General features: G+C 36.8%; 4 protein-coding genes across 10 annotated transcripts; 2 read left to right on the top strand and 2 right to left on the bottom strand.

The window, feature by feature from the left end:
• The first annotated feature begins 145 nt into the window (after positions 1–145).
• On the top strand, positions 146–1,907 carry LOC137821296 (protein ALP1-like). The gene has a single exon (XM_068625814.1). It carries the CDS (start codon positions 343–345, stop codon positions 1,675–1,677), a length of 1,335 nt encoding a protein of 444 aa, XP_068481915.1. The 5' UTR covers positions 146–342; the 3' UTR covers positions 1,678–1,907.
• A 2,047-nt stretch (positions 1,908–3,954) lies between these two features.
• On the bottom strand, positions 3,955–7,158 carry LOC137821327 (uncharacterized protein At4g33100). Of its 6 annotated transcripts, none has more exons than XM_068625869.1 (4): positions 6,913–7,158; positions 6,752–6,836; positions 6,589–6,670; positions 3,955–4,244 (listed from the first exon to the last, which is right to left on the bottom strand). In XM_068625869.1, the coding sequence occupies exons 1-3, from the start codon at positions 6,996–6,998 to the stop codon at positions 6,590–6,592; spliced, it is 252 nt and encodes an 83-aa protein (XP_068481970.1). In that variant the 5' UTR covers positions 6,999–7,158; the 3' UTR covers positions 3,955–4,244; position 6,589. The 6 variants fall into 6 exon arrangements, with proteins under 6 accessions (XP_068481970.1, XP_068481973.1, XP_068481971.1 ...); XM_068625872.1 differs by having other exon boundaries at positions 3,955–4,255; XM_068625870.1 differs by having other exon boundaries at positions 3,955–5,126.
• Positions 7,159–8,262: 1,104 nt separating this feature from the next.
• Positions 8,263–15,610, top strand: LOC137821325 (aminopeptidase M1). Its single transcript, XM_068625866.1, has 19 exons — positions 8,263–8,638; positions 8,774–8,919; positions 9,567–9,669; positions 9,901–10,087; positions 10,178–10,271; positions 11,104–11,257; positions 11,385–11,489; positions 11,839–11,955; positions 12,233–12,346; positions 12,711–12,893; positions 12,991–13,273; positions 13,358–13,479; positions 13,561–13,658; positions 13,938–14,115; positions 14,193–14,307; positions 14,379–14,446; positions 14,574–14,648; positions 15,121–15,198; positions 15,310–15,610. Exons 1-19 carry the CDS (start codon positions 8,423–8,425, stop codon positions 15,493–15,495), a joined length of 2,622 nt encoding a protein of 873 aa, XP_068481967.1. The 5' UTR covers positions 8,263–8,422; the 3' UTR covers positions 15,496–15,610.
• A 2,446-nt stretch (positions 15,611–18,056) lies between these two features.
• On the bottom strand, positions 18,057–23,021 carry LOC137821326 (protein phosphatase 2C 50-like). 2 transcript variants are annotated; one of them, XM_068625867.1, is made up of 6 exons: positions 22,741–23,021; positions 22,513–22,593; positions 20,929–22,197; positions 20,532–20,849; positions 20,333–20,438; positions 18,057–18,965 (listed from the first exon to the last, which is right to left on the bottom strand). In XM_068625867.1, exons 3-6 carry the CDS (start codon positions 21,781–21,783, stop codon positions 18,601–18,603), a joined length of 1,644 nt encoding a protein of 547 aa, XP_068481968.1. In that variant the 5' UTR covers positions 21,784–22,197; positions 22,513–22,593; positions 22,741–23,021; the 3' UTR covers positions 18,057–18,600. The 2 variants fall into 2 exon arrangements, with proteins under 2 accessions (XP_068481968.1, XP_068481969.1); XM_068625868.1 differs by lacking the exon at positions 22,741–23,021 and having other exon boundaries at positions 22,513–22,732.
• Positions 23,022–23,627: the final 606 nt, after the last annotated feature.

The raw sequence follows: 23,627 nt of genomic DNA on the forward strand, positions 1-23,627 counted from the left end.
GAACACATATTTAAATGTTATTTTCTTGCATCCTAAACACACTAATTAAGGTTGGTGTTATTTAAATAATGAAGAGATAATTGAGAAGATTGAATCAGCGGCACATAGTACATATATTAAATTGGGATGACAGTGATTTATGAAAGTTTTCAAATACCCGTTCACACTGAGGTTTATCCCACGTTAAAAACGCATGGTCGGAAAGAGAAAGAGTGGCAAAAAAAGCAGCTTCATTGTATCGTACGTGTGTACATGGAGCAAAAGCAACAACACTGTTCATTATTATCTGCACAAAATCCGCAACAACTCTCAGACCCGTGAAACGTGAATTCGTTCGGCGAAATGAACAAACCCACGACAAAACGCCGTAAGAAGAAGGATGAGGGGTCAACCCATAAGACGAAGAAGAAGAGAGAACTGAAGGGCATCCTCACAACACTCCTGTTGGTGGATGCAAAAGAGAAAAACGAAGAAGACAAAGAAGAACACGAGAAAAAGAAGGGGATGATCGATGGTTACTACAGCGAGGTGGAAGAGTCCAACCCCAAAAAGAGAAAGAAAGTCGCCGGCGGTGACTCGGTGAGTCACCGGCGAGTTTGGGTGAAGGAGCGTTCGGGGGCGTGGTGGGAGGTGTGTAACAAAGCCGAATTTCCGGAAGAAGAGTTCCGGAAAGCGTTCAGAATGGGAAGGGTGACTTTCGAAGCGATTTGCGAGGAGCTGAATTCGGTGATTGCCAAGGAAGACACGACGCTGCGCAACGCCATTCCGGTGAAGCAAAGGGTGGCGGTTTGTTTGTGGCGGTTGGCCACCGGCGACCCTCTGAGCGTGGTTTCGAAAAGGTTCGGTTTGGGGATATCCACTTGCCACAAACTGATTCTTGAGGTTTGCACTGCCATAAAGAGAGTGCTTATGCCAAAGTACTTGCAATGGCCCAATGCTGTTACCTTAAGGGACGTCAAGGGTGAGTTTGAGAACATTTCTGGGATCCCCAACATTGTGGGATCCATGTTCACTTCTCATGTTCCCATCATAGCTCCTAAGATGAGTGTCTCTGCTTACTTCAACAAGAAGCACACTGAGAGGAACCACAAGACTTCATATTCTGTGACTGTTCAGGGTGTTGTTGACCATAGAGGGGTTTTCACTGATGTGTGCATCGGGTGGCCTGGTTCAATGGGTAATGATCAGGTGTTGGAAAAATCGGCACTTTTTCAAAGGGCTAACAATGGGGGCCTTAATCTTAGTGGGGTTTGGATTGTTGGGGGTTCCGGGTACCCTTTGTTGGATTGGATTTTGGTGCCTTATATGAAGCAGAATCTCACTTGGACTCAGCATGCTTTCAATGAGAAGATTGGGGAGGTTCGGAGGGTTGCTAAGGATGCATTTGGGAGGTTGAAAGGAAGGTGGGGGTGCTTGCGAAAGAGGACTGAGGTGAAGCTGCAAGATTTGCCTCTTGTGCTCGGGGCTTGTTGTGTTTTGCATAATATATGTGAGTTGAAGAACGAGGAAATGGATCCTGAGTTGTTGAAGGTTGATGAGGATGATGATTATGATGATGTTGATGATGATGTGGTGGTGGAGCCCGAGGTTGCCTTGAGATCTGTTAGCTCCTTGAAGGCCAGGGATGCAATTGCGCATAACCTTTTGCACCATGGAGCTGGCACTTCTTTTATTTGATTAGAATTTGGAATTGAAAACTGAAGGATGACATTATGTATGTATAATTAATTCTTTTGGTTGTTTCTTGAAATTTAGACAATGATAATCAAGGGATTCATCTTTGTTTGTTGAAGGGGCTTTGTAACTAAAAGGTATATTCGCCCCTCCCACAAATATTTCATCAATTGTAATAGTTGGTTCTCTTCTGTAATTTAGCGATATAATCAAATCAGAATATTCTCATGTTATATTATAGCATCCCTTTGCTTGAAAACAGAACGAATGCACCTCTTACATTAGTTTCTGGAGGATACAAAAATGATCTCTTTTCACAACCTATCAACTACTCCTTTCCCCAAGCAAAACATAGAGTGTGTTCAAGGCCTATGCTAAAATCAGAACCATTCTGAGTAACTCAGTTTTTTACATGCTGTAACCACAGAAATTAGATCCTAGGTTGTAAGAAAAGACCCATTACAGAAACAGAACAGTTCTTGCTTGTTCCAAGTGATGGTAGCTAATACTTCCATGATGTTCTCTATCCCTGAATCCATATATACGCTTGTGTATTTGTTTGTTATACTTATTCTTTCATTAGTTTAGGCAAAGTATTATTTATTGGTTAAAATTCCTGGACTACAAATGACTGAATCAAACTTTTGTACATGATATACATAAATATTGTTGAACTACGTTGATGACTATGTAGCAATGTCCTCTGCTTCAACCGGTAATGTAGACTTTGTAGATTCACCAGTTACAGTCTTGACTAATTTTTATTTGTCTTTTTATTTCATAAAAAGTAAATTAATGACACCACATCATATACCGTTTAAAAACGAACAAGAATCATGATTAGCACCTAATAATGTTCTTAACCAGTTACTCTAATATCTTCCCCAACACAGCCCTTTGGCAAAGAATTTGGGTTAAGAGTCAACCATTGGTGCGGGGTGGTTAATTATGAATAGAAGGCATGGATGGAGGAAAGTGTGTGAAGAAAAGGAGTGCATGGCATACACGTTGGCTTTGCATATTTAATCGATAGCTGACACGAATTTAAGGGTTTTATATATTTTTGTGGTGAGGAAAGTGTTTGGGGCAGGGCGAAGGTGGTATTATTATAGTATAGGGATGGAAATTAGTTGTTTCTTTGCGTTCACACTTGGGATTGAGATGGTAAGGGAAAATAGTCACAGAAAACAAAACAAAAAAGGGAATTGCAAGGTTTGATTGGACCACATTGTTTTGAAAACTTAACAGAAGGGTTAATGAATTGAAGGGCACAACTTTGTGATGTGAGATGTCTGTTGCACACAGGCAGAGCTATTAATCAAATTGATGTGAAACAAGTCACTTTCGCACACATAACACACTCAACCCCAACACACTGTTTGTCAATTAAATGGATGGAGTCGCTTTCACTCTCACCGCCAACTTGGAACATCTTACTCCAGTACTTCCTATATCCTTCACACACAACTTCCATAGGAAGATACAATTGCCTTTGCTCAAACCATTTCTTCTACAATGATCTATGGGTTAATACTTATTGTAATCCATCTATGGTATTATACCCTCATCATCACTAAAAATTCAAGCCTTTTCAATAACAATCAATCTGATTGTTTCTTATATTAATTATTTTTCTCAAAAGTAAATAGTCTTAATCATGACTTTTTTCTAAGTTCATTCAATAAAGAGTAAATTAAATACATTAACGTCGGAAGTTTTTCTAAAAGCCTGGTTTTATTTTTTACAACATTTTCGGAACCTTACTTGGATCCTTCACATGCAATGTCAATGCAAAGCTAATCAAAATGGAAGTAATAAAAATAAAAATAAAAATATTAATTACAAATAAAATTAAAAGAATAAAAACTAATACAGATGTTTTAAAAATAGAAATACATCTCATTAATACTAGGAATTATTTGAAAAATAATAATAATTTAGCATGAATCTGATACTCTTAACTAAACTAATTTCTATGGCTCTTGATATCATCGCCAATTAATTTTTAACTATTACTGTCAAGTTTGAGGCTTTAAAAAAAAGATGAAGATATAATTTTGCATAAAGTTATAAAATGTTCATTTAAAATATGATTTCATGTTTAAATGTAAATAACTATAATGAAAGGCTAAAAAAGTTATCTTCCAGCAACATTATACATTGCAAAGAGTGAAAACAAAAAACAGTTCAAATTAGTTTTCTAGTTTTTATTTATGTTAAAATGGATTGCCGTGTATATCAGCTCTTAAGTGAGGGTGAGTGAAGAAATTCAGCCCGGGATTGTTATTTAATTTCCCATATTGGTTTCACTGTCCTAAAATCATGCAATCTATATTGGTCAAGTCGACAAATTCATCGAAGAATTTAACTTTTACAAAGAATGTGAGGTTCTTGGCTAATTCCGTCTCATCCCGTTGCAACAGACCATGGCTATAAACCACCAAGAATTCTTACGGAAATACAAAGCTTGCTCTATTCAAACAAAGACACAACGCACAGGTAGCGGAACACAATACCACATCAACAGTGATCGTCACATGAATAAGCTTTCTTCAATGGTAGTCAGTTACCTGCACCAAAACTACAAACTCATAAGGCCCAACCTACCGTAGGGGAATATGACAAGAAAGATGTTTTTATCAAGGTTCTCGAACTCGAGAGTTTACATAAATTAGTAGAGCATAAAAAAGTTGTAAATAATTACTTAATACGGTAATAATACAAAAATAATCTAATACTACCAGCTTCAGAATTCTAGGTAGTGGGAATAGCTCTGAGAGTACAAAGAAACCATGAACCAATAGTTTACAGATCACAAGATGTGTTGTTGATATCTATGTCAAAATGCAAACAGCAGATAACAAATTCAAATTGAATGGATAATTCACAAACTACGACATGAGTTAATAGCAAGGAACATTAACAGAATAACCTAATTCGTCCCGAAGCTTCAGAATTACTTATATAATGGTGGATGCTAGGTATAACTCATTGATGCTTGATTCACCCTGTTCACCCTGGGACAATAAGATATGATGGGTTCATTCACCATGAACTAAAATGGCTTGACCACTAGGTTCGATGCAGAAAACAGTGAGGGATTCATTCAAACTAGGAGCATGAGATATAGCTGTTATATATTTGTTCATGCTAGGACACAGCTGTTGTGGTGTTCACGAAACTTGGGAATTAACTCATGAAATCATTGTGTTTTTACAACTGTATGCAAGGAGATCAATTAAACTCGCTTAAAAGTCATTTCTTCAAAATACTTGGGTGAAGTCACATGAACTTTCCAAGACAGCTCAATACCCCCCACCCCGAACAACTGTGTTACTTCAGAGATCCAGAATGCAGTTGAAAGACTGCCTAATATCTTCTAGGGCTGTGCGTCCCATGACTCATTGTCTAGATTGTCAAACTCCAGAATCTACCTGAAACTTGTGAAGTGCCTGTAAAGTGTAAACTCAGCTGATAGCAATTTACCTAATACAAAAATAAAGAAACTATTGTACCGTTGTGCCAGAAGACTTTTAGCTATAAGAAAGTTTACAAAATACAAAGAAAAATTAAAAACGCATCACAGTATCCAAACACTATTTAATCTAATAAGAACCAACAGTTCTGGAATGGGGATAACTAAAAATAAGTTTGAGGCAACCAAAAAACCAAGAACCAATAATTCAAAAATTACAAGACATAATATAAGAACAGAATAGAAGAAGTTCAAAATTAAAAACACAACATTAAAGATTTAATTGAAAAAACAGAACACAAACAGAATGTTAGTTAAAAAAGAACAGGAGTTTTCGATGAACTGCTCACAACAGATTCACTTCATAAAGCCTGACATTAATGACAGGTTGACAGAAGATGTTGGGTTAACGATGATGGGTTGAGTGACAATTGCTTTGATGAGTAGCTATATATTTCTTATTCAATCCTACTGTTTGAAACTTTGGATGAGTATGTAATGAAGAATTAAATCTCCTGTTTGAATGTCTATGACAATAGAGATGTAGAGAAAATATGAAAATTGACTCTATTCCTTCACTTAGCCCAACGGCAACCCTATTTGCATTGGGTCCTACTAAATGCTCCCAACAAAGAGTTCCAAACTCTTTTCTCACTCCAATTTCCCCTTCCCCGTTCCTTTTCTATTCTAAAACATTTCTTAAACAGCTCTAAGTTTTTTTTTAAAAGTCATGTTTGCTAATTTATGCTACTTAAGAAAGGCAGGTTTCTTGTCTTCAATAAACCGTTTAATTATAGACAATGGTGATACGAAAGAAAACAGTTTTCAACCCGCACTTGTATTATAAACCACAACATTTTGGAAGGAATTTGTGGCACAAACGAGGAGGCAAAAATTTGGGGCGGTATGCAGTCTATTCAACTCAATAATTGCAATTAGTAGAAGCACAATGCTCCATGGCTGTTTCAAGGAGTTGCCATGTCTGACTTTGCCATGTAGCTGAGTTTTCCTGGTTTATTGTTTTTGGTTCCTTTTCTTTGGAAGAAGTCTTCGCTTGCCCCTAATCGCATTTCCCCCTTTTTCTCTGTGATTTAACATCATAGACATGAAGTTATGCGCATGATAAGATAAAGTGAGACCCCAACCACATAGGAGAGTGTATTTTTCTGACTAAATTAATGAGTTCGAGGTCAAGAAACTTGTAACCAGTAAGAGATGAACTGAAGGCCATTCTACAATGAGGGCAAGAAAGTAACTTGGTATCCTACTGAAGAATGTGATGGCCATTGCTTTGGTCCGTTCTTAAACCTATTGCGTACAGCCATAGTTTCTATTACTTAAACAGCATATAAATTGTACATAATAGAATGTTTTTAAAAACGCATAGCAACACAATTAAAAGCTAGGCAACGAAGTTATACAATTGATGTCTGAATCACCTTACTGAGAAGTAACACCACTGTCTTGAACTATGCCTTCAGCTTGCAAGAAACGAATCAGATGCTTATCTTCCAAATGTTGCTGCCAAAAGTTATGGTTAAATTTTCACGAAAAGTTGCATAGATCAAAAGCGTGTAAATATGCAACAAAGTGAAGACCTACAGAAAGGCACGCCCGGTATTTTTGCCACTCAGAAACGCATTCTTGTTTGTCCCAGTGACCCTTCATGAATTTCTCGGCGTACCACCTAGGAGAATGTAATTAGGGTTTAGGGAAACCAGAGGAAGAAACGAATTGGGGAAAAGAAAGTCTAGGAATGAAACCTGTTGAAGCAATTGTGGTATGCGTCACGAAGTGGGGCACAAGCAGAGGTGGAAGATATAGATTTGGAGGCTTTCTTCTCTCTCATCTCATGAGAGTACCAATGGCTGCAAACCCTGTTCGTCTAACAAACAACGAAGCTTTCAGACTCAACGAAGCTTTCAGATTCAACGAAGGTTCCACATCGATTCGTGCTCTATAGTGTCACACTCATTTACTTTTCACGTCTCAAGTCCAAAACCTTCTACAACCTTTTTTTTTTTAATTCTTTAAAAACTATATTTAATATATTAACAATAATGTCCATACAGAAAGAACACAAATTGTATGTGAATAACCTCATTCGTATTAACAATTAATAATAAAATTAAAATTGAATACTTATATTGAAATACTTAATAAATATTATATAATTATCGAAATGTTAAAATATTCATTTAACAAAAAATCAAATATTTAAAAGATTTTAATTATCACATGTTAAATTGTCTTGATTATTATATAACTATTCTTTACCGTTAATTACATCATTATTATAATTATGATGGTCTTTGTTATTATTGGTCACACCATATATTTATCATATTTTCTTAAGTTAAAAAAAAGTAATTCACTACTCAATATTACAATTAAAAAGTTATAAAATGCACACAAATTTTAAATTTGGTGTCTTTGTTTGATGTAAGAGATATTAAAAAAATGAATAAAGAGGTTACATTAAAGTTAGACATTATGTGATTTATATTTAGAAAAAATATTATAATTGAAAGTGATTTTAATACTATGCTTATGGTTTTTTTACCGTTACGATAATCTTTCAATTTCACCGTAATTTTAAATATTTTTAATTTAGTTTCACAATTTTTTAAAACAAATTAATACGGTCCTATTCACCAATGATAAAATTAAAAAACTATCGTGATACTAAATTAAACAAATTAATAATCTTATTGTTTCTACCATAACTAATGATTATGACGAATATGGAATTTAGATTTTAATTTTTTAACTTCTCATTAAAGTTTATATCACCCCAAAAGTGGATAATGAATTTTCGCTCTCTTCAAAATAGTTTGAAACATTAATTATGTAAAATTATATGTATTTTTAATTCTTATATTTCTATTTATTCAGAAATATGGATTTTTGTTATCCCCGTGAAAAACTAAAATCATATCATTTTTGACAAATACAAACGCTAAAATCCAATTAAATTTTATAGAAAAATAAAACAAACATTGCAAAATATTTGAAGTCACTGAAAATACATTTTACCTGAAATTCAATCCATTAAAACGGATTTTAATTGAGTAAAAAAACATATTTATAATAGTTTGAAGTGGCGTAATTATGGATAATTTAGCTTCAATTTTATTTTTCATTTTCACTTCAACGGAACAGAAGAGGGAAGAATCTCTATAAATACCCATCTCACCTCAGTTTTTCAGTCCCAGCATCATTCTTACCTGCGTTGATCTGTGAGTGACACCTGACAGCAGAAGAAAGAGAGAGATGGATCAGTTCAAAGGACAACCTCGTCTTCCAAAATTCGCTGTTCCCAAACGCTACGACATTAACCTCAAGCCCGACCTCGTCGAGCACCGTTTCTTAGGTTCGGTCGCCGTCAACCTCGACATCGTCGCCGCCACCTCTTTCATCGTTCTCAATGCCGCCGAACTCTCCGTCGCCACCGACGCCGTTTCATTCACCATCGGAGATTCCTCCACGGTTCTCTCTATTATCCTTTCTTGACACCTTGTTATCAATATTTATTTCTCTAGAACATTCAAGATTCATAAATATTCAGCTTCTTTGTGTGGAGTGTTGTTGCTGATCCAGAACCAATGGATGTTGTCTGTGCAGGTTATCAAGCCTTCGCGAGTTGAGTTGTTTGAAAATGATGAGATTCTGGTACTGGAGTTCCCACAGGAAATACCCGTGGGGTTGGGTGTATTGACTATTCGGTTTGAAGGAATCTTGAATGATAGAATGAAAGGGTTCTACAGAAGGTAAATGTTTTTTTGGTTTGTTTTTCTTGATATTATACAAGCTAAAGAGTTTACCTGAATTCTTGTTGAGGCTGCATTTTGATCGTGATTCTCTATTAGTATTTTTCTTGGCTATCAATTTTGCGTAGATTGCTGCAAAACCTACTGATGTATAAAAATGTTTAGAACAAATTAGTTTGCCACTGAGATTTTGTCGGATTGCACACAGTATCCATTTTTTTTATCCCTAAACTAACACCTTAATTGTTTGAAAAACATTACTATGAAACTCATACATTATGTTAATTTCCTTAGTTGTTTTAAAACATTACATTGTGCACCTATTAGGAAAGTTGTTGTAAGCCTTAGAAAAACAGGGTATCGTGTGCAATCTGAAAAAGAAGAAAATAAAAGGTAAAATGAAATTAACTTCTCCCATGATTTAAGTATAACTTATGTACTTAACTTTTCTAAAAACTCTTTCATGTTACTTTTCAAAGAGCAAAAGTGCATGAGAATATTTTAGTGGACGGCAGAAACTCAATTTATTTTATCATTTTCTTTTTTTCATCATAGAAGTATTTACGAAAAAATTGCCCAAACAGGATCCTAGATTGACTTACTATTTTGTTATTAAATTAATTTATAAGGATACTTTTTATGTGCAGTACCTATGAATATAATGGCGAAAAGAAGACTATGGCAGTTACGCAGTTTGAACCAGCTGATGCCAGGCGGTGCTTTCCTTGTTGGGATGAACCTGCTTGCAAGGTTTGTTTACATGTCTCCTTATCTTCCCTTCTGAATGAACCTTCTGTCAGCTCTCTCGAGGCTAAAATATTTATTATTGCAACGGTGCAAGCTAAATACATGAAATAATAACATTTTTGGAGTTCATGCCTTGGATGGTAAGGGCTACGAGGATGGACAAGTCTGGATGGATTTTGGTATTCAACTTGTTTTGACGAACTTAATTTTTCACGTGTTTGTTCGATCTTGCAGGCTACTTTCAAGATCACATTGGATGTGCCTTCAGAGCTTGTTGCTCTTTCCAACATGCCAGTTGTTGAAGAAATAACAAACGGAAATCTAAAAACAGTTTCGTATCAAGAATCACCTATCATGTCTACATATTTGGTTGCTGTTGTAGTTGGTTTGTTTGATTATGTCGAAGATCACACCTCTGACGGTAAAAACATGATTACTCTTTACCTTTTAGGTTTTGGTTGTTTATTAGTACTAAGCTTCCTGCTCCTAATTGAATTCAACATCTCTACAGGGGTCAAAGTCCGAGTGTACTGTCAAGTTGGTAAGGCAAACCAGGGGAAATTTGCGCTTGATGTGGCTGTGAAAACTTTGGAACTATACAAAAGGTATGGAACCATTACAATATTGTGCTTCTTAGGCAGAAAATTCATTGGAAATAATCCAGGACTTCATTTCTTTTAAATTTCCATTTAATGGTTGCATTTCATTATCACTATAATATAAGTTGACAATCATTTAGCCAAGTAGTTTGTGATGGTGTCCTCCTTAAAACTTGAAAGATCTATCAACTCTTAGAAAGATTTGGAATCAAAATTCTCCACCAAAAATCAAGGGATTTTTCTGTCATGAAGAAAACAAATAAGAAACAAAAGGGTAAAATGAAAATCAAATGGATAAGGTAAGGCATAAGAAAGAACACGCCACCTTGACGTGATTCAAGTATAGGTGCATATTCACCACTTAAAAAGAAACTCTCCTCAAGCAAGATGAGAGTCTAAGCTAAGAGTATCAAACTCTGAAGACTCACAAAATTAAAGAAATGTCATATAATCAAGGTTTTGTATAAAGGAGAAGGCTTCTATTTATAGGTTTAGAAGGTGGGTTCAAGTAGCTTACCAAGAAGGTTAAGAGAAACAATACAAACCAAGGGTGATGATTTCCAAGGTTGCCAAGCATCTCGTAAATGAGGTGATTAAGTTCATAAACTAACTTAACTACTTAGTTAAGTTATGTTTGATAAGCACTTCAATCTAGAATATGCTTTCTAGAAGCTTTTAGTGGGAACATTTCCAGCATATTTAAGACAGAATTTCCCATTTTACAATTTTTTTTATCAGTTTGTACTAGCAACATAAGTGGCTGATAATCGATTTACATGTTAATTTTCATGGTCTGCACTGTTTATCATTCATTCAACTAACTGTGATAATTTAATAGTTACTTTGCTACTCCTTACTCTCTGCCAAAATTGGATATGATTGCGATCCCTGATTTTGCTGCTGGAGCCATGGAGAATTATGGTTTAGTTACGTATCGGGAGACTGCTTTGCTATATGATGACCAGCATTCTGCTGCTGCAAACAAACAGAGGGTACTCTGCTTAACCATGAAGTTTCTCTTTAGTCTTGTTTACTTTGAGCTTCCTAATCTTGATTTTTAAAACTATTTATTTTATTACTAACTGAAGGGAAAAAGAATAACTTTTTTTTACTGTTAAGGTTGCAACTGTTGTAGCTCACGAACTAGCTCACCAGTGGTTTGGCAATCTTGTTACAATGGAGTGGTGGACACATTTATGGCTGAATGAGGGGTTTGCAACATGGGTAAGTGTTGTAAATAGCAGAATATTAGGGTAAAAAATATTCCCAATATCTCCATAGTAATTAGGAAAAAAGATCTTCTGAATCTTTCTTTTCTTTTCAGTATATTTTTATTTCCCTTTTTAAAGGTTTTGATTATTACAGAGGTCATTAGAATGTAATTGGTTTTATTGTTATCATAAAATAATTCTTTATTTTCTTACATAGTTCAAGTGTAAGTTGTATGGATCATAGATCCACAAATTGGGGCCATTGCAGAGGTGCTGGTCGGTTTTGTTGCCTGTATTAATTTTTTTTAACATTACAACTAGTTGATATTTTAAATCCTCTTCTCTTCTTTTGGGATGGTCAGGTGAGCTATTTAGCAACTGATAGCTTGTTTCCTGAGTGGAAAATATGGTCTCAATTTCTTCATGAATCCACTGAGGGTCTTAGGTTGGATGGACTTGCAGAATCCCACCCAATTGAGGTATTGTTTAATCTTCAAATTTTTTATGGCTTTGGTCTGTCCCAGATAACAAATTTGGCTAATTTTAAATGACTCTGGGATTTTATCAATATTAATTATATGTAAATTCTATAACTGTTTGTTGTATAATATTGATTATATATATATTATTATATTATTATTATTAAAGTATAACTAAGTTGAATCTTTTTCCTTGGTTAAAATGTAAAATGTTCATACTATCTTATGAGTTTTTAGTGCATTTTAAATTTTAAATTTATGTAAATTATGTTTGAAGGTGGAGATAAATCATGCTTGTGAGATTGACGAAATATTTGATGCAATAAGTTATAGAAAAGGTGCATCTGTTATTAGGATGCTTCAAAGCTATCTCGGTGCTGAATGCTTTCAGGTTAGTACTTGGACCCTTCCATATATTTTCAATGTCAAATTTGATGGTATGGAACAATGAACTCTTCATGTAAGGATAATAAACTATATTTATCATCTAGTGGATAAGTAAACTATTTTTGGGGGTTTAGAGTTCTGTCTCACCTAAATTGACTTTGATTTTTAGGCTTTTAAGTTAGGTAGGTTGAGTGGGTTGTACAGTTTAGTTTGTGCTGCATAAGTTGAAGGTATTTTATATTGAATTCACTGTGTTACAGGCACTTTTATATATTATCTTAAGGCTTTTAAGGAGTATAGATTCTAAAAATCCATGTAAAATATGGTTGAGTTATCATGCTATTACATTGTTTTTTTCTTGTGATCAGAGGTCGCTGGCTTCATATATAAAAAAATATGCTTGGTCGAATGCTAAGACTGAGGATCTCTGGGCGGCACTTGAGGAAGGATCTGGTGAACCTGTGAACAAGTTAATGACCTCATGGACAAAGCAGAAGGGATATCCTGTTGTATCTGTTACAGTCAATGATCAAAAATTGCAATTTAATCAGGTTTCGTTGCATCTTGACCTTTCATTTGATTTTTATACGATTATGTTCTGAGAAAAAATCCATCACGTGTCATGAAGCTTTGTTCATTTATTGACAGTCACAATTCTTGTCAAGTGGTTCTCAAGGAGAAGGTCAATGGATTGTTCCAGTAACATTATGCTGTGGCACTTATGATGTCCGCAAGAGTTTCCTCTTGCAAACGAAATCTGATACACATGATGTCAAAGATTTCATTGGTTCCACAGACAGAAGTGTAAATTGTTGGATTAAACTTAATGTGGATCAGGCTGGTTTTTACAGGGTGAAATATGATGACCTGCTTGCTGCTAAACTTAGATATGCAGTAGAGAAACAACTCTTGTCTGCCTCAGACCGATTTGGTAAATTAAATAGTCACTTGAAAATTTATTTCCAATGGTAGTAAAGGAAAAGATTGATAACTTGCGAGTTATTTACTTTGACAGGCGTTTTGGATGATTCATATGCACTTTGTATGGCTGGCCAAGAATCATTGACCTCCTTGATTAACTTGATGGGATCATACAAAGATGAAGTTGACTACACCGTGCTGTCTAACCTAATAACTGTAATGTTATATTCCAAATCATGTTCATTCATTACGTTGGCCGTGTATGTTGAATGTAACTCCAATACTTTTATTTGACAGATAAGTCTTAAAGTTGAACGCATTGCAGCCGATTCTGTACCTCACTTGCTAGATTATTTCAGGCAGTTCTTTATTGCTCTTCTCCAGCACTGTGCTGAGTAAGTTGTTGAATGCATGATCCTGGGAAGATAGTGTTTCTTTTAATAAAATTTTGTAGACTACTTCAAATTTTTCTTGCTTTACATGATGATTGGAAAATCATCTGCTAGAATCATATTTGTATGTGGTAATGTAGCTGATACTAGGACTGGGGATAAAGGTATTGGAAGATCTGGAATTTAGATGACCTAAATGAGATGCCATTGGCTATGCTCTTTTTGTAGTTTTTTTAAGATCTTAGCTTCTAATTCTTATCTCATATTGGCATTGCCTTGCAGGAGGCTTGGTTGGGAGCCTAAACCAGAAGAAAGTCATGTAGATGCAATGTTGAGAGGAGAAATTTTGACTGCTCTTGCTGTGTTTGGTCATGATTTAACACTGGACGAAGCAAGCAAGCGTTTTCAGGCATTCTTAGAAAACAGGAATACACCACTTCTTCCACCTGATATAAGAAAGGTTGGCTGGATCTTCATTCTAATACATGAAATCTCCCTATGGACTCTTCTGCTGATTATTAGTGTAAAATGTGGCAGGCAGCATATGTAGCTGTAATGCAAGGGGCAAGCAAATCTAATCGATCGGGTTATGAATCCCTTTTGAAAGTATATAGAGAAACTGACCTAAGTCAGGAGAAAACACGAATTCTTGGTAATGAGATGTCTTCTATGAGAGCAATCATAGTTTCTGGGTCTTGATACTAATATTTTCTACAATTGTAGGCTCTCTGGCATCTTCACGTGATCCAGATCTAATTCTTGAAGCTCTTAACTTTATGTTGTCATCTGAGGTAACCTTTATTCAGATATTTTTGAAGTCAGAATGCGCATACTCACATTATTAGCTAATTATTTTTTATGTCTGCATAATGTATATTAAAATGTTGTTAACTTGTGATGTTCTTATATATTGTTAAGGTTCGGAGCCAGGATGCCGTTTTTGGACTTGCTGTTAATAGAGAAGGACGAGATGTAGTTTGGGCATGGCTTAAGGTATAAACAACCCTGAACTAGTACTGAAACACAGTAAATTGAAACTAAGTTGTGTATGCCCCATTTCTTAATTTTTATTGATTTCTTCAAGGTTTTGCAAATTAATCAATATTTTGAGACTGAGTTAGGATTCATTGGAAAAAAGTTTTAGTTTTGTTATATTTGAGGAAAACTTGGTCATAGAGTCTGATTTAGGAATTGTCCCTTCTTTTGCTAACATTGCTTGTCAATTTTCGTGTATCTCGTTGATGAATTTACATGCTACTGCTTGTTTTCAAGCCTAGAGGGCATTCTAAAATTCACCTTGTATTTTTAAGTTGTCAATAGCAGTGTCATTTTTTGCATCAACGATTGTATTTGATTTTGACGGGGAAAAAAAGTTTGATTGAGATCACGAGTCCATGACACAGACATACACATTTCTTTTAACCCTTTCCCCACATTTCTTCTCACCGTTCTCAATGTTATGCAGGAAAATTGGGAACACCTCACAAAAACATATGGTTCAGGATTTCTGATAACTCGCTTTGTCAGTGCAGCTGTCTCACCGGTTTGTCTCATACCCCTCTACAACATGCTTTGACCCATTGGTTTTCTTAGCATACTCGAGTTCCCCTCTGGGATGTTTGACTATAATTCTCCATTTTTATCGTTGGTGCAGTTTGCTTCCTTTGAAAAGGCCAAGGAGGTAGAGGACTTCTTTGCTACCCATGCTATGCCTTCCATTGCTAGAACGTTGAGGCAGAGCCTTGAGCGGGTTAATATCAATACAAGCTGGGTTGAGAGTGTTCGGAAGGAAGATAGCCTTGCTGATGCTGTGAAGGAACTGGCATACAGAAATTATTAGTCTCTTGTCTAGAGTGCTACTTCAACTTTCTTCTGTCTGTCAATCTTACTGTCTTTGCTGAGCATGAACCTCGCGAGTTGCCTCACCAAGTAATAAAAATAGACTTAACATCTCATTTCGTGGGTATAAATGTCAATTTTTTTTGTGTCCTTTTTAAATCTGGGTTTTTTGTTATTTAAAAGTCACCGATTTTACTCCATTTAACGTGATAAATGTGACAAATAGAGATTGTCACAATATTATTGCATTGAATCATATACCCATGTCTCATAGGTTACGGTACTGCCTGTGGGGATGTGCAGAGACGACTAGAAGATGAATAATGCTTAGAATTTTTAATGGGGGAAATGTGGCAAAAATTCGATGTCATCTGCTCCTCCTTGTTGCTAATCACATCCTTAACATGTTAGCAAAAGACCAGCCATAAAGTAATCTCATTCATACTTAATATTAATCTTATAGTTGGATTTTCTTTTCAGCACGGAAAATCCCAGAAGCTAACTGAATTTTATTTATACACCGTTAATGGGGGTGTGTGTTTGCGTGTAATTATAAATTTGTATGTATGCGTTTGTCTTTCATCAGACTAAGGGTGGGGCAAAAAATTCAAATTACAAAATTCAAATCTATATTAGTTTTAATCCATTTAAATGGATTTATCTCAAATTCATATTTTTGGATTTTAAATCCAATCCATTTAATTGGATATATGGATTAGATATAGATTGGATACATTTTTGGATTATTCAAATTGTATTTTGGATTGGATTTTTACTTGGCCCGATCTAGGTTGATCCAAGACAATTCAAGCCAAAGTTGAGCAAAGTCGGCCCAACTCCACATCGAGCTGAGTCGTTTGGGCCCAAATCGAATTGAGTAGGTATGGGCCAAAGTCGAGCCAAGTCATTTCGGGCCAAAGTCGAGTCAATATCCAGACGAGCGGGGTCGGGCTCATATCCAAACGACAGGGCCAAGGCTGATTTTGAGCCGAGCGGGCCCAGGTTGATGTCGATGTCGGGTCGAGCATGCCTGAGCCCAAGTTGAGCCAAGTGGGCTCCATGTCAAGCCTACCAGTCTCGGGCCCATTGAGCAGGCCTGGGCCAAAGTCAAGCCGAGTAGGCCTGGCCTGATGTTGAGACAAGCAAGCTCGGGTCTGGGCAGATGTCGAGTCATCTCGGCCCGGGCATATGTAGAGTCGTCCCGGCCCGGGCAGATGTTGATTCGTCGGGGCCCATGCCGATGTCGAGTAGTGCGGGCCCGAGACGATGTCGAGTCATCCCGGCCCGGGCAGATGTCGAGTCGTTCGGGCCCGGGCCGATGTCGAGTTGTCCGGGCTCGGGCGCCTGAGGTCGAGTCCTTCGGGGTCGGGCCGAGGTTAGTCATCTGGGGTCGGGTCGGGGTCGTGCGAGCCCGGGTCGAGGTCGAGTTCTTCGGGGTCGAGTTGTGCGGGCCCGGCGAGGTCAAGCCGAGCAGGCTCGGCTTGATGTCGAGCCGAGCAGGCCCGGGCTAATGTCGAGTCATCTGAGCCCGGACTGATTTTGAGTTGTGCGGGCCTGGGTAGAAGTTGAGTCGTGCGGGCCTGGGTCGATGTCGAGTTGTCTAGGCTCGGGCCGATGTCGAGTTGTGCGTGGGTTGAAACCGTTTAGTGCGGGTCCAGGTCGACATCGAGTCGTGCGGGCCTGGGTCGAAGTTGAGTCGTGCGGGCCCGTGCCGATGTCGAGTCGTGTAGGCCCAACCAATGTTGAGTTGTGTGAGCTCGGGTCGACGTCGAGGTCGGGCCCGAGTTGAAGTCGAGTCCTGCAGGCCCGTGTTCAAGTCGAAGTCGAGTTGTGTGGGCCCGGGTCAACGTAACGTTGAGTCTTCCGGACCCGGGCGATGTTGAGTCGTGTGAGCTCGGGTCGACGTAGAGTCGTGCGGGCCCGGGGTCGACGTCGAGTTGTGCGAGCCCGGGCTAAGTCGAGTCGTTTGAGAAATTCGGACCCGGGTCAAGGTCGAGTCGTGCGAGCTCGATCTGGGTCGATGTCGAGTTGTGCGGGTCCAAGTTGAGTTGTGCACAGAACGAAATCGAGTCGTGCGGCCCGGATCGAGTACTCCGGTAAAAAAAAAATCATTTTATGGGTACTAGCATTTACGGAGCACAAGTCATTTTGTTTAATAATAATAATAACAATAATACATTTTCATAAAGCCAAAGTTGTAGAATGTAACAACCTGGCGCGGGTCAGAAGTCATTTTCTTCCAGTTTTATTTTGTTGCAAAACATGAAAACAGCACGAGCAGACACGTAGGACCTTAAGTTTGTTTGTCCTAGTGCTCGCGGCAATCTGAATCAGAACTCCAATGTTTGGATATTTATGTGTCATAAATCATAGCCATGAAAAGGAAAATATCTTTAAAATGGTGGTTTAATGAATATAAATATCTTAAAAGTTGATCAATCTACAGTGATCTTTTAAAAAAAAAAAGAATATGACAAGGTTGAATAGTGTTTGACAAGAATCCACATTCCTATTTATACGCAATTACTCTCATCCATGAACAAGAACAGTTATGCAATCACATACCAAAAATGCATATTAAAATAGAAATATATAACTGGAATTTTCTTAAGCAACCTTGTCCATAATTGTCCCCACCATCATCATTATTGCAGTACAACCACTGGAATTCAGTCATAACCAACAATGTCAGCCCACCACTGACATAAATTTCTAGAGCAGGCTCCAAATGGTTTGCTACATATTATTAGAAGGGGTGGATGATCACAAACTTGTAAACCACAATGCCAATTAGCTACTACCTTTTTTTATAAACAACACAGGTTAAAACAATATGAAGTAAATACCTCACAGAGCCTTTGTTCTCGGAGGCATAATAATGAATACAATATGGTGACAGGATGGGCATGGAACTGGTCTCCTATACCAACCTACAAAAGCAGCAAAGATTTACATGGCCCCAATGTGGCACAGTGTACAAGGAGACTCTTAAATCAGTGAGTCATCTAGGGCGAGAGGTGGATGTATTGTACAGTGCTATTCTGATGCCCATATGAAAAATTTATGGGCAGAAAAAACTATATTTGATCATATTCAGCTTTCCATATCACCCAGGTGCAGTTGAAGAAACAGTCATCTCTTTGCTCTTAAATTTTTTTCTTTGAGCTTTCAAATCCACCACAATCACAGTGATGTTGTCTTTGCTTCCTTTCTGAAGGGCACGGTTTGATAGGTACTCTGCAGCTGCTTGTGCAGCAGGATCAATTCCATCTCCCCTTTCTGAGGGCAGTGCCAAGCCATTTTTCTTGTGCCAGAGAAGTATCCGCCGCCGTGCAATGTCACACACCTCTTCGTTTGTCATGACATCCCACAGGCCATCACTTGCCAGAATGAGGCATTCATCGTCTTTCGCACGAGGAACAAACTTCACCTCAGGGTCTGGAATAATCCATGGCTTCAAATACCTATCACCTGTAAAAGTCAAGGCAACAGTAAACAAAAACAGCTTTGGACAAAACAGTCTCAGTCACAACTTTTCAAGATGCAACCTCAATGAGCGCAAGTACACACTACAGGCACAAACAGATTACCAAAAAAGAAAAGAAAACAAAGCACAACCATTTTTAGTTTCCATAATCAGCATTACTCAAATCATATTCTAGTTTTGTTCTAGTAGATACTCACAATTAGATCAATTGGATACCTAAAAAACACAATATTCTTGTACTCAAATAACAATGCAGATGAATTAAAAACCATTTAAGATTTTCAGTTTAAGTTCCGCAACATCTTAATTACGTATCTTAATGCTATATTTTGGAACTATTGTAAAGAATGTTGTGAAATGGATAAAAGCAAGTTTTATTTTCCCTTCACATTCCCTTTCTTTTGAATAAAACTTTTCAATTTTGAAACTCACGAGGGAGATTACTTTCTCGGCATTGTTTCCCCTATGATATATACCTTATCCAAAACAAAGTCAGTTCAACTTTATAGTGTGAATCATTGAATGTTGAAAGCAATTTTAAATTCTTAGATGGTTATTTGTAAATTCATTGTAACTCAACTAGATATTATAAATCTATTTAAGGCTAAGTAAAAACAAAGACAAAATGTTATCCTTAATTGCATGCTTTTTCCAGATGAAAAGCTTTTAATTAAAGAACTGCACACAATTACAAGAATAAGTGAGAGTATGTACCTCAACTTTAAAAAGAACAAGAATAAAAGTAAGCAATTAACTTTAACCTTGAGTTTCAGAGACGAATTTGAAAATAGTGTTTTCACTTTATAAGAATGAGAGTATGTACGTTACAACTTTAGCAAGACTGGGACATGACTCAAAAGTTAAAATGAGAAAATGTAGGTAAATTATTAGTCCTCTGAAACAGAAGAGGGTAGATTGCATGACTTTTAGTCCTGTGAAAGAGAAGATCACTAAATCCACCAACAATATCTTCTGACTTACTAAATGTAGAAATAATTTAATGTAATTTAAGGTGGGTATTAACCTTTTCAATTAATACTTATTTTATAGAATATTAGGAGGGTTAGTAGGAAAACATAGCATTACTATTAAGTCATCAGTATCACAAGGAAATGAAAAGACTCTAAAATTTATAATTGTTAACAATCTTGATAACATCATTTATATCAGAGATTAGAGTTCAGACATGAAGAATGCAACCAATGTTCCTTTTTTGCATTCATAAACTACGTTACCAATATGTGCATTGAGAAAAATTCCTTGTGACCAGCCATGCTAACCAAAAAACTCCCAAGTAACTATAATTATTACACTACAGGAAATAAAGTGAAATTTGTGATTAAACACATACCAATAGACCTTGACATTGCGAGAACACCAAAAACTCGGTGACCATTCCATTGTATAACCCTGCCTCCAGCTGCATCAATTCTTGCATATTCATCCGGTCGATTTGGCTACCATACAACAATCAAACAAAAATTATTCTGTTTAGTTAAAATTCTTCCAAAAGGAAAGGAGAAGCAAAACTATAATTGGAGGTAGCTTACTTTGTGGTCAACAGATAGGGCCATGGGTTCTTTGCCACGACACAGAACTGCTCTTGAATCACCACAGTTTGAGACTACAATATGAGATGAACATATAACAGCAACAACAGCAGTGGATCCAACAGTTTCTGGGGCAACAGGATCAGAATTAACTTCCCCCCCAACTTCAGAATCAACCTTCAAAAAGCAACCAGTGAAGGCTTTTTTCCACAGATCTTGACAATCATCCTTGGTGCTTTCAACTAATAGACCTTCCTTGATAGATTCTATTTCCTCAGCCAAGGCAAAATGCATGCGCTCGCTGCAATAATTTGCCACCTAAACGTAAACAAGCTCCATGTGAAGAATGCTAAATCATTGGACATTAGAACACGTAAAAAGCAAAATAAAACTTTACCTGAGAGCCACCATGGCCATCATAGACTCCAAAGAAATGTAGTGTCTGCTCCCTGAAACATTTGTCTATTCCATCAGGTACCCTATCACCAGTTAGCATTTGAATAGGAATTTTCAAAAATCGAGGTACAGCTGCAAGTGCATCTTCCATCTCAGGTCTTTTTCCACACACAGATGTAAATCCCCAAAGTGGGTTACAATCTAATTCAAAAACACTTCTACCAACTGTTCCACTCACAGATCTTTCCAGAGTTGGTTGATGAAGAGCACCTGTCGTAGGCTTTGGGCCAGATCTAACTCCTGTCTCTTCTTCAAGGCTAACTGCTACATCTGCCACTACATTTGACACACCCAAATCAGTAGCCCTGGCAGTGCTTTTCTCTATGTCTATGGAACTTCTTGTCCCTAAATCTGCAGAAACCTCAGAACCGATGAACTCATCTCCACAAAAACTAATATTCTCACTGGCTACTGAAAGAGAACTATCAATAATTGGATCACCTTCCAGCGATATCAAATCATCATCCTCAATTTCTGGGGTTAAAACTTCTTCACCGACAACCAAAGAGTTTATATTTTGGGACACCGTACCCAACATCGGAATTTCTTCTTTTCTTCCCTGTTCAGGAGGTGTGACTGCTGCAGTACCAACTTCCTCCCCAAGACAATCACAGTCATGATCCTCATCTCCAATAAAAGTATCAGTAGAGACCTTAGTTATAGAATTGGATAACAACCCTGCATCTGTCATCAGCTTAATTCTGGACACATCCATGTGGGTTGTAATGGTTGGCTTATCACACACTGAATTACCTACTCTAAATGGCACTGCAACCGTGGTTGACATCTCCTCCATCAATATGCTTATCTATGTAGTACAAAAAGTTACCCTCCCACCCTACGGATATCACACAGCCTGTCATATTTCAACTAAATTATCACCGTCTTTTCTGGATGAAAACGATTCTGGAATGTCAAGTGTGGATTTAAAAAAAACATTTCCCATGTCTAGGAAGCCCAGAGACGGAGGCAAATTCAACCTTTGCAAATCATGGAATAGTTAAAAGGTGGTGAAAGTGAAATGGGGTTAGTCAGATCTGGTCAACAACAATGGATCCGAATTTCCATTTGCGGAAATTTCAATCGAAATTAGCTAGATTACACCCTTTTTCAACCATTATCATATTTTTTTTTCAAGATTCTTCTCTGTCTACCTCCGTCAACTCTGGTGAGAGAGAATCAGCCGAAACTTGAAAGAAACAAACTTTATCTGCAAAAAACAAAAAAGATTAAAACCCACAAAAATAAGAGAGAGAGAGAGGAAAAACAAAGCCAACACTCATTATCTCTAAGCACAAGAAATAATGAGTTAAAAGAAAGGGGTCATGAGAAAGAACCCCAGGAAAAGTAAAGTCTCAGGAATCACAAGGAAGCCCTCAAAAGATAACACCCTTTTTTCACACTACACCATGAGTTGCCTGGATCTGAGGCAACACGCCTCAACCTCGTCCAATACTAATAATCATAAAATGAAAGAAAGAAAAAAAAAGGTAAAAGAAATAAAGAAGAAAAAGATATTCATTACCTAATTTTGTCAACCATGTAGAGTCTCGTTTCTTCCTTCCTTCCTTCGTTTCTTTTCTCTTCTCACTGCCTTGTCTTCTGACTGTGACACCAGAGACCCATGATGGAAGAAGAAAGAAAGAATCAAGAGAAAAAATAAAAACACGGACTTTCCTTAATCCAAACCATTTTAGTGAATATAAATTAACAGCTTTGCTGGGTGTGATATAGATAGATATAATAAGCATACCTGAGTGTGTTGGGGTGTGTGTTGGAAGCGAGAAAGGGAGTGGAGAAGAAAGAAAGAAAATGACCAAAATATAAGTAAAAAAAGAAACTTTTATTGAAAGAAAAATGGGCTGAAAAGAGAAAGGGGCAACATAGAAAAAAGAGAAGTAGGGTGTTGTTGTTGTTGTGTTGTGTGAGAGAAGACAATGGAGTTGGACAGATGTCAAATCTTGAAGAGCATATTAAAGCATCTCCACCCATCCATCCCTCCATCCCCAACTTCCCTTTCACTTTTCACTATTCAATCTAATCTTCACTTTTTTCATATATAATTTACTTTCCTCATCAAGGAATCATGCTTCTAATGTAACACATGTCTTTTATTCCTAATGCAGTCATTTTTAGATAAGGAGATTCTCTTTCTAAAGTATATAAAATTGTATTTTAGACCTCATTTTTTTCTATAGTATATTATAAAAGTGCACCCTTTTTTTTACATATATAACATGCTAATAGGATCCTTCAAATTTATAATAATTTTGAATTTTCAGAATTTAATTGCATAAGTATCACAGTTACATGATTTTAATTCCCAGACATGTCATAAGCTATCAATAGTATAGTGTAAATATATTTCAATTGAGAAAGGAACTAAAATCTCATATTAAAATATTTAATTGGTATAATTAGAACCTGAAATCTAAAATTATGATACCTTAAACTCCTTTTGATAAATTCTTAAATGAAATGTATGCCTTTCCATTTAGAGAGCAAAAAAAAAATTTCAGTGCTACAGTTACACGTATTATATGTAGAATTAATTTTGTGAGAAAAAAAATAAAATTTTCAATAGGATATAATTGCTTGGAGGAACAAAGACACAAATAATTTTATATTTATATTTTACAA

This window comes from Phaseolus vulgaris, chromosome 9 (genome assembly GCF_000499845.2).
Source record: "Phaseolus vulgaris cultivar G19833 chromosome 9, P. vulgaris v2.0, whole genome shotgun sequence".
Classification (NCBI taxonomy): Eukaryota; Viridiplantae; Streptophyta; class Magnoliopsida; order Fabales; family Fabaceae; genus Phaseolus; species Phaseolus vulgaris.

Excerpts from the sequence above, each read along its gene's own strand:
- LOC137821296 (XM_068625814.1), top strand. The coding sequence starts at position 343 with ATGAACAAACCCACGACAAAACGCCGTAAGAAGAAGGATGAGGGGTCA.
- LOC137821327 (XM_068625869.1), bottom strand. The coding sequence starts at position 6,998 with ATGAGAGAGAAGAAAGCCTCCAAATCTATATCTTCCACCTCTGCTTGT. Across the intron at positions 6,837-6,912 it reads TACCACAATTGCTTCAACAG|GTGGTACGCCGAGAAATTCA; the intron begins GTTTCATTCCTA and ends ACATTCTCCTAG. Across the intron at positions 6,671-6,751 it reads AATACCGGGCGTGCCTTTCT|CAACATTTGGAAGATAAGCA; the intron begins GTAGGTCTTCAC and ends AACTTTTGGCAG.
- LOC137821325 (XM_068625866.1), top strand. The coding sequence starts at position 8,423 with ATGGATCAGTTCAAAGGACAACCTCGTCTTCCAAAATTCGCTGTTCCC. Across the intron at positions 11,956-12,232 it reads CAGAATCCCACCCAATTGAG|GTGGAGATAAATCATGCTTG; the intron begins GTATTGTTTAAT and ends TTATGTTTGAAG. Across the intron at positions 13,659-13,937 it reads CTTCTCCAGCACTGTGCTGA|GAGGCTTGGTTGGGAGCCTA; the intron begins GTAAGTTGTTGA and ends ATTGCCTTGCAG.
- LOC137821326 (XM_068625867.1), bottom strand. The coding sequence starts at position 21,783 with ATGGAGGAGATGTCAACCACGGTTGCAGTGCCATTTAGAGTAGGTAAT. Across the intron at positions 20,439-20,531 it reads CCCTATCTGTTGACCACAAA|CCAAATCGACCGGATGAATA; the intron begins GTAAGCTACCTC and ends GTTGTATGGTAG. Across the intron at positions 18,966-20,332 it reads CGCAATGTCAAGGTCTATTG|GTGATAGGTATTTGAAGCCA; the intron begins GTATGTGTTTAA and ends TGACTTTTACAG.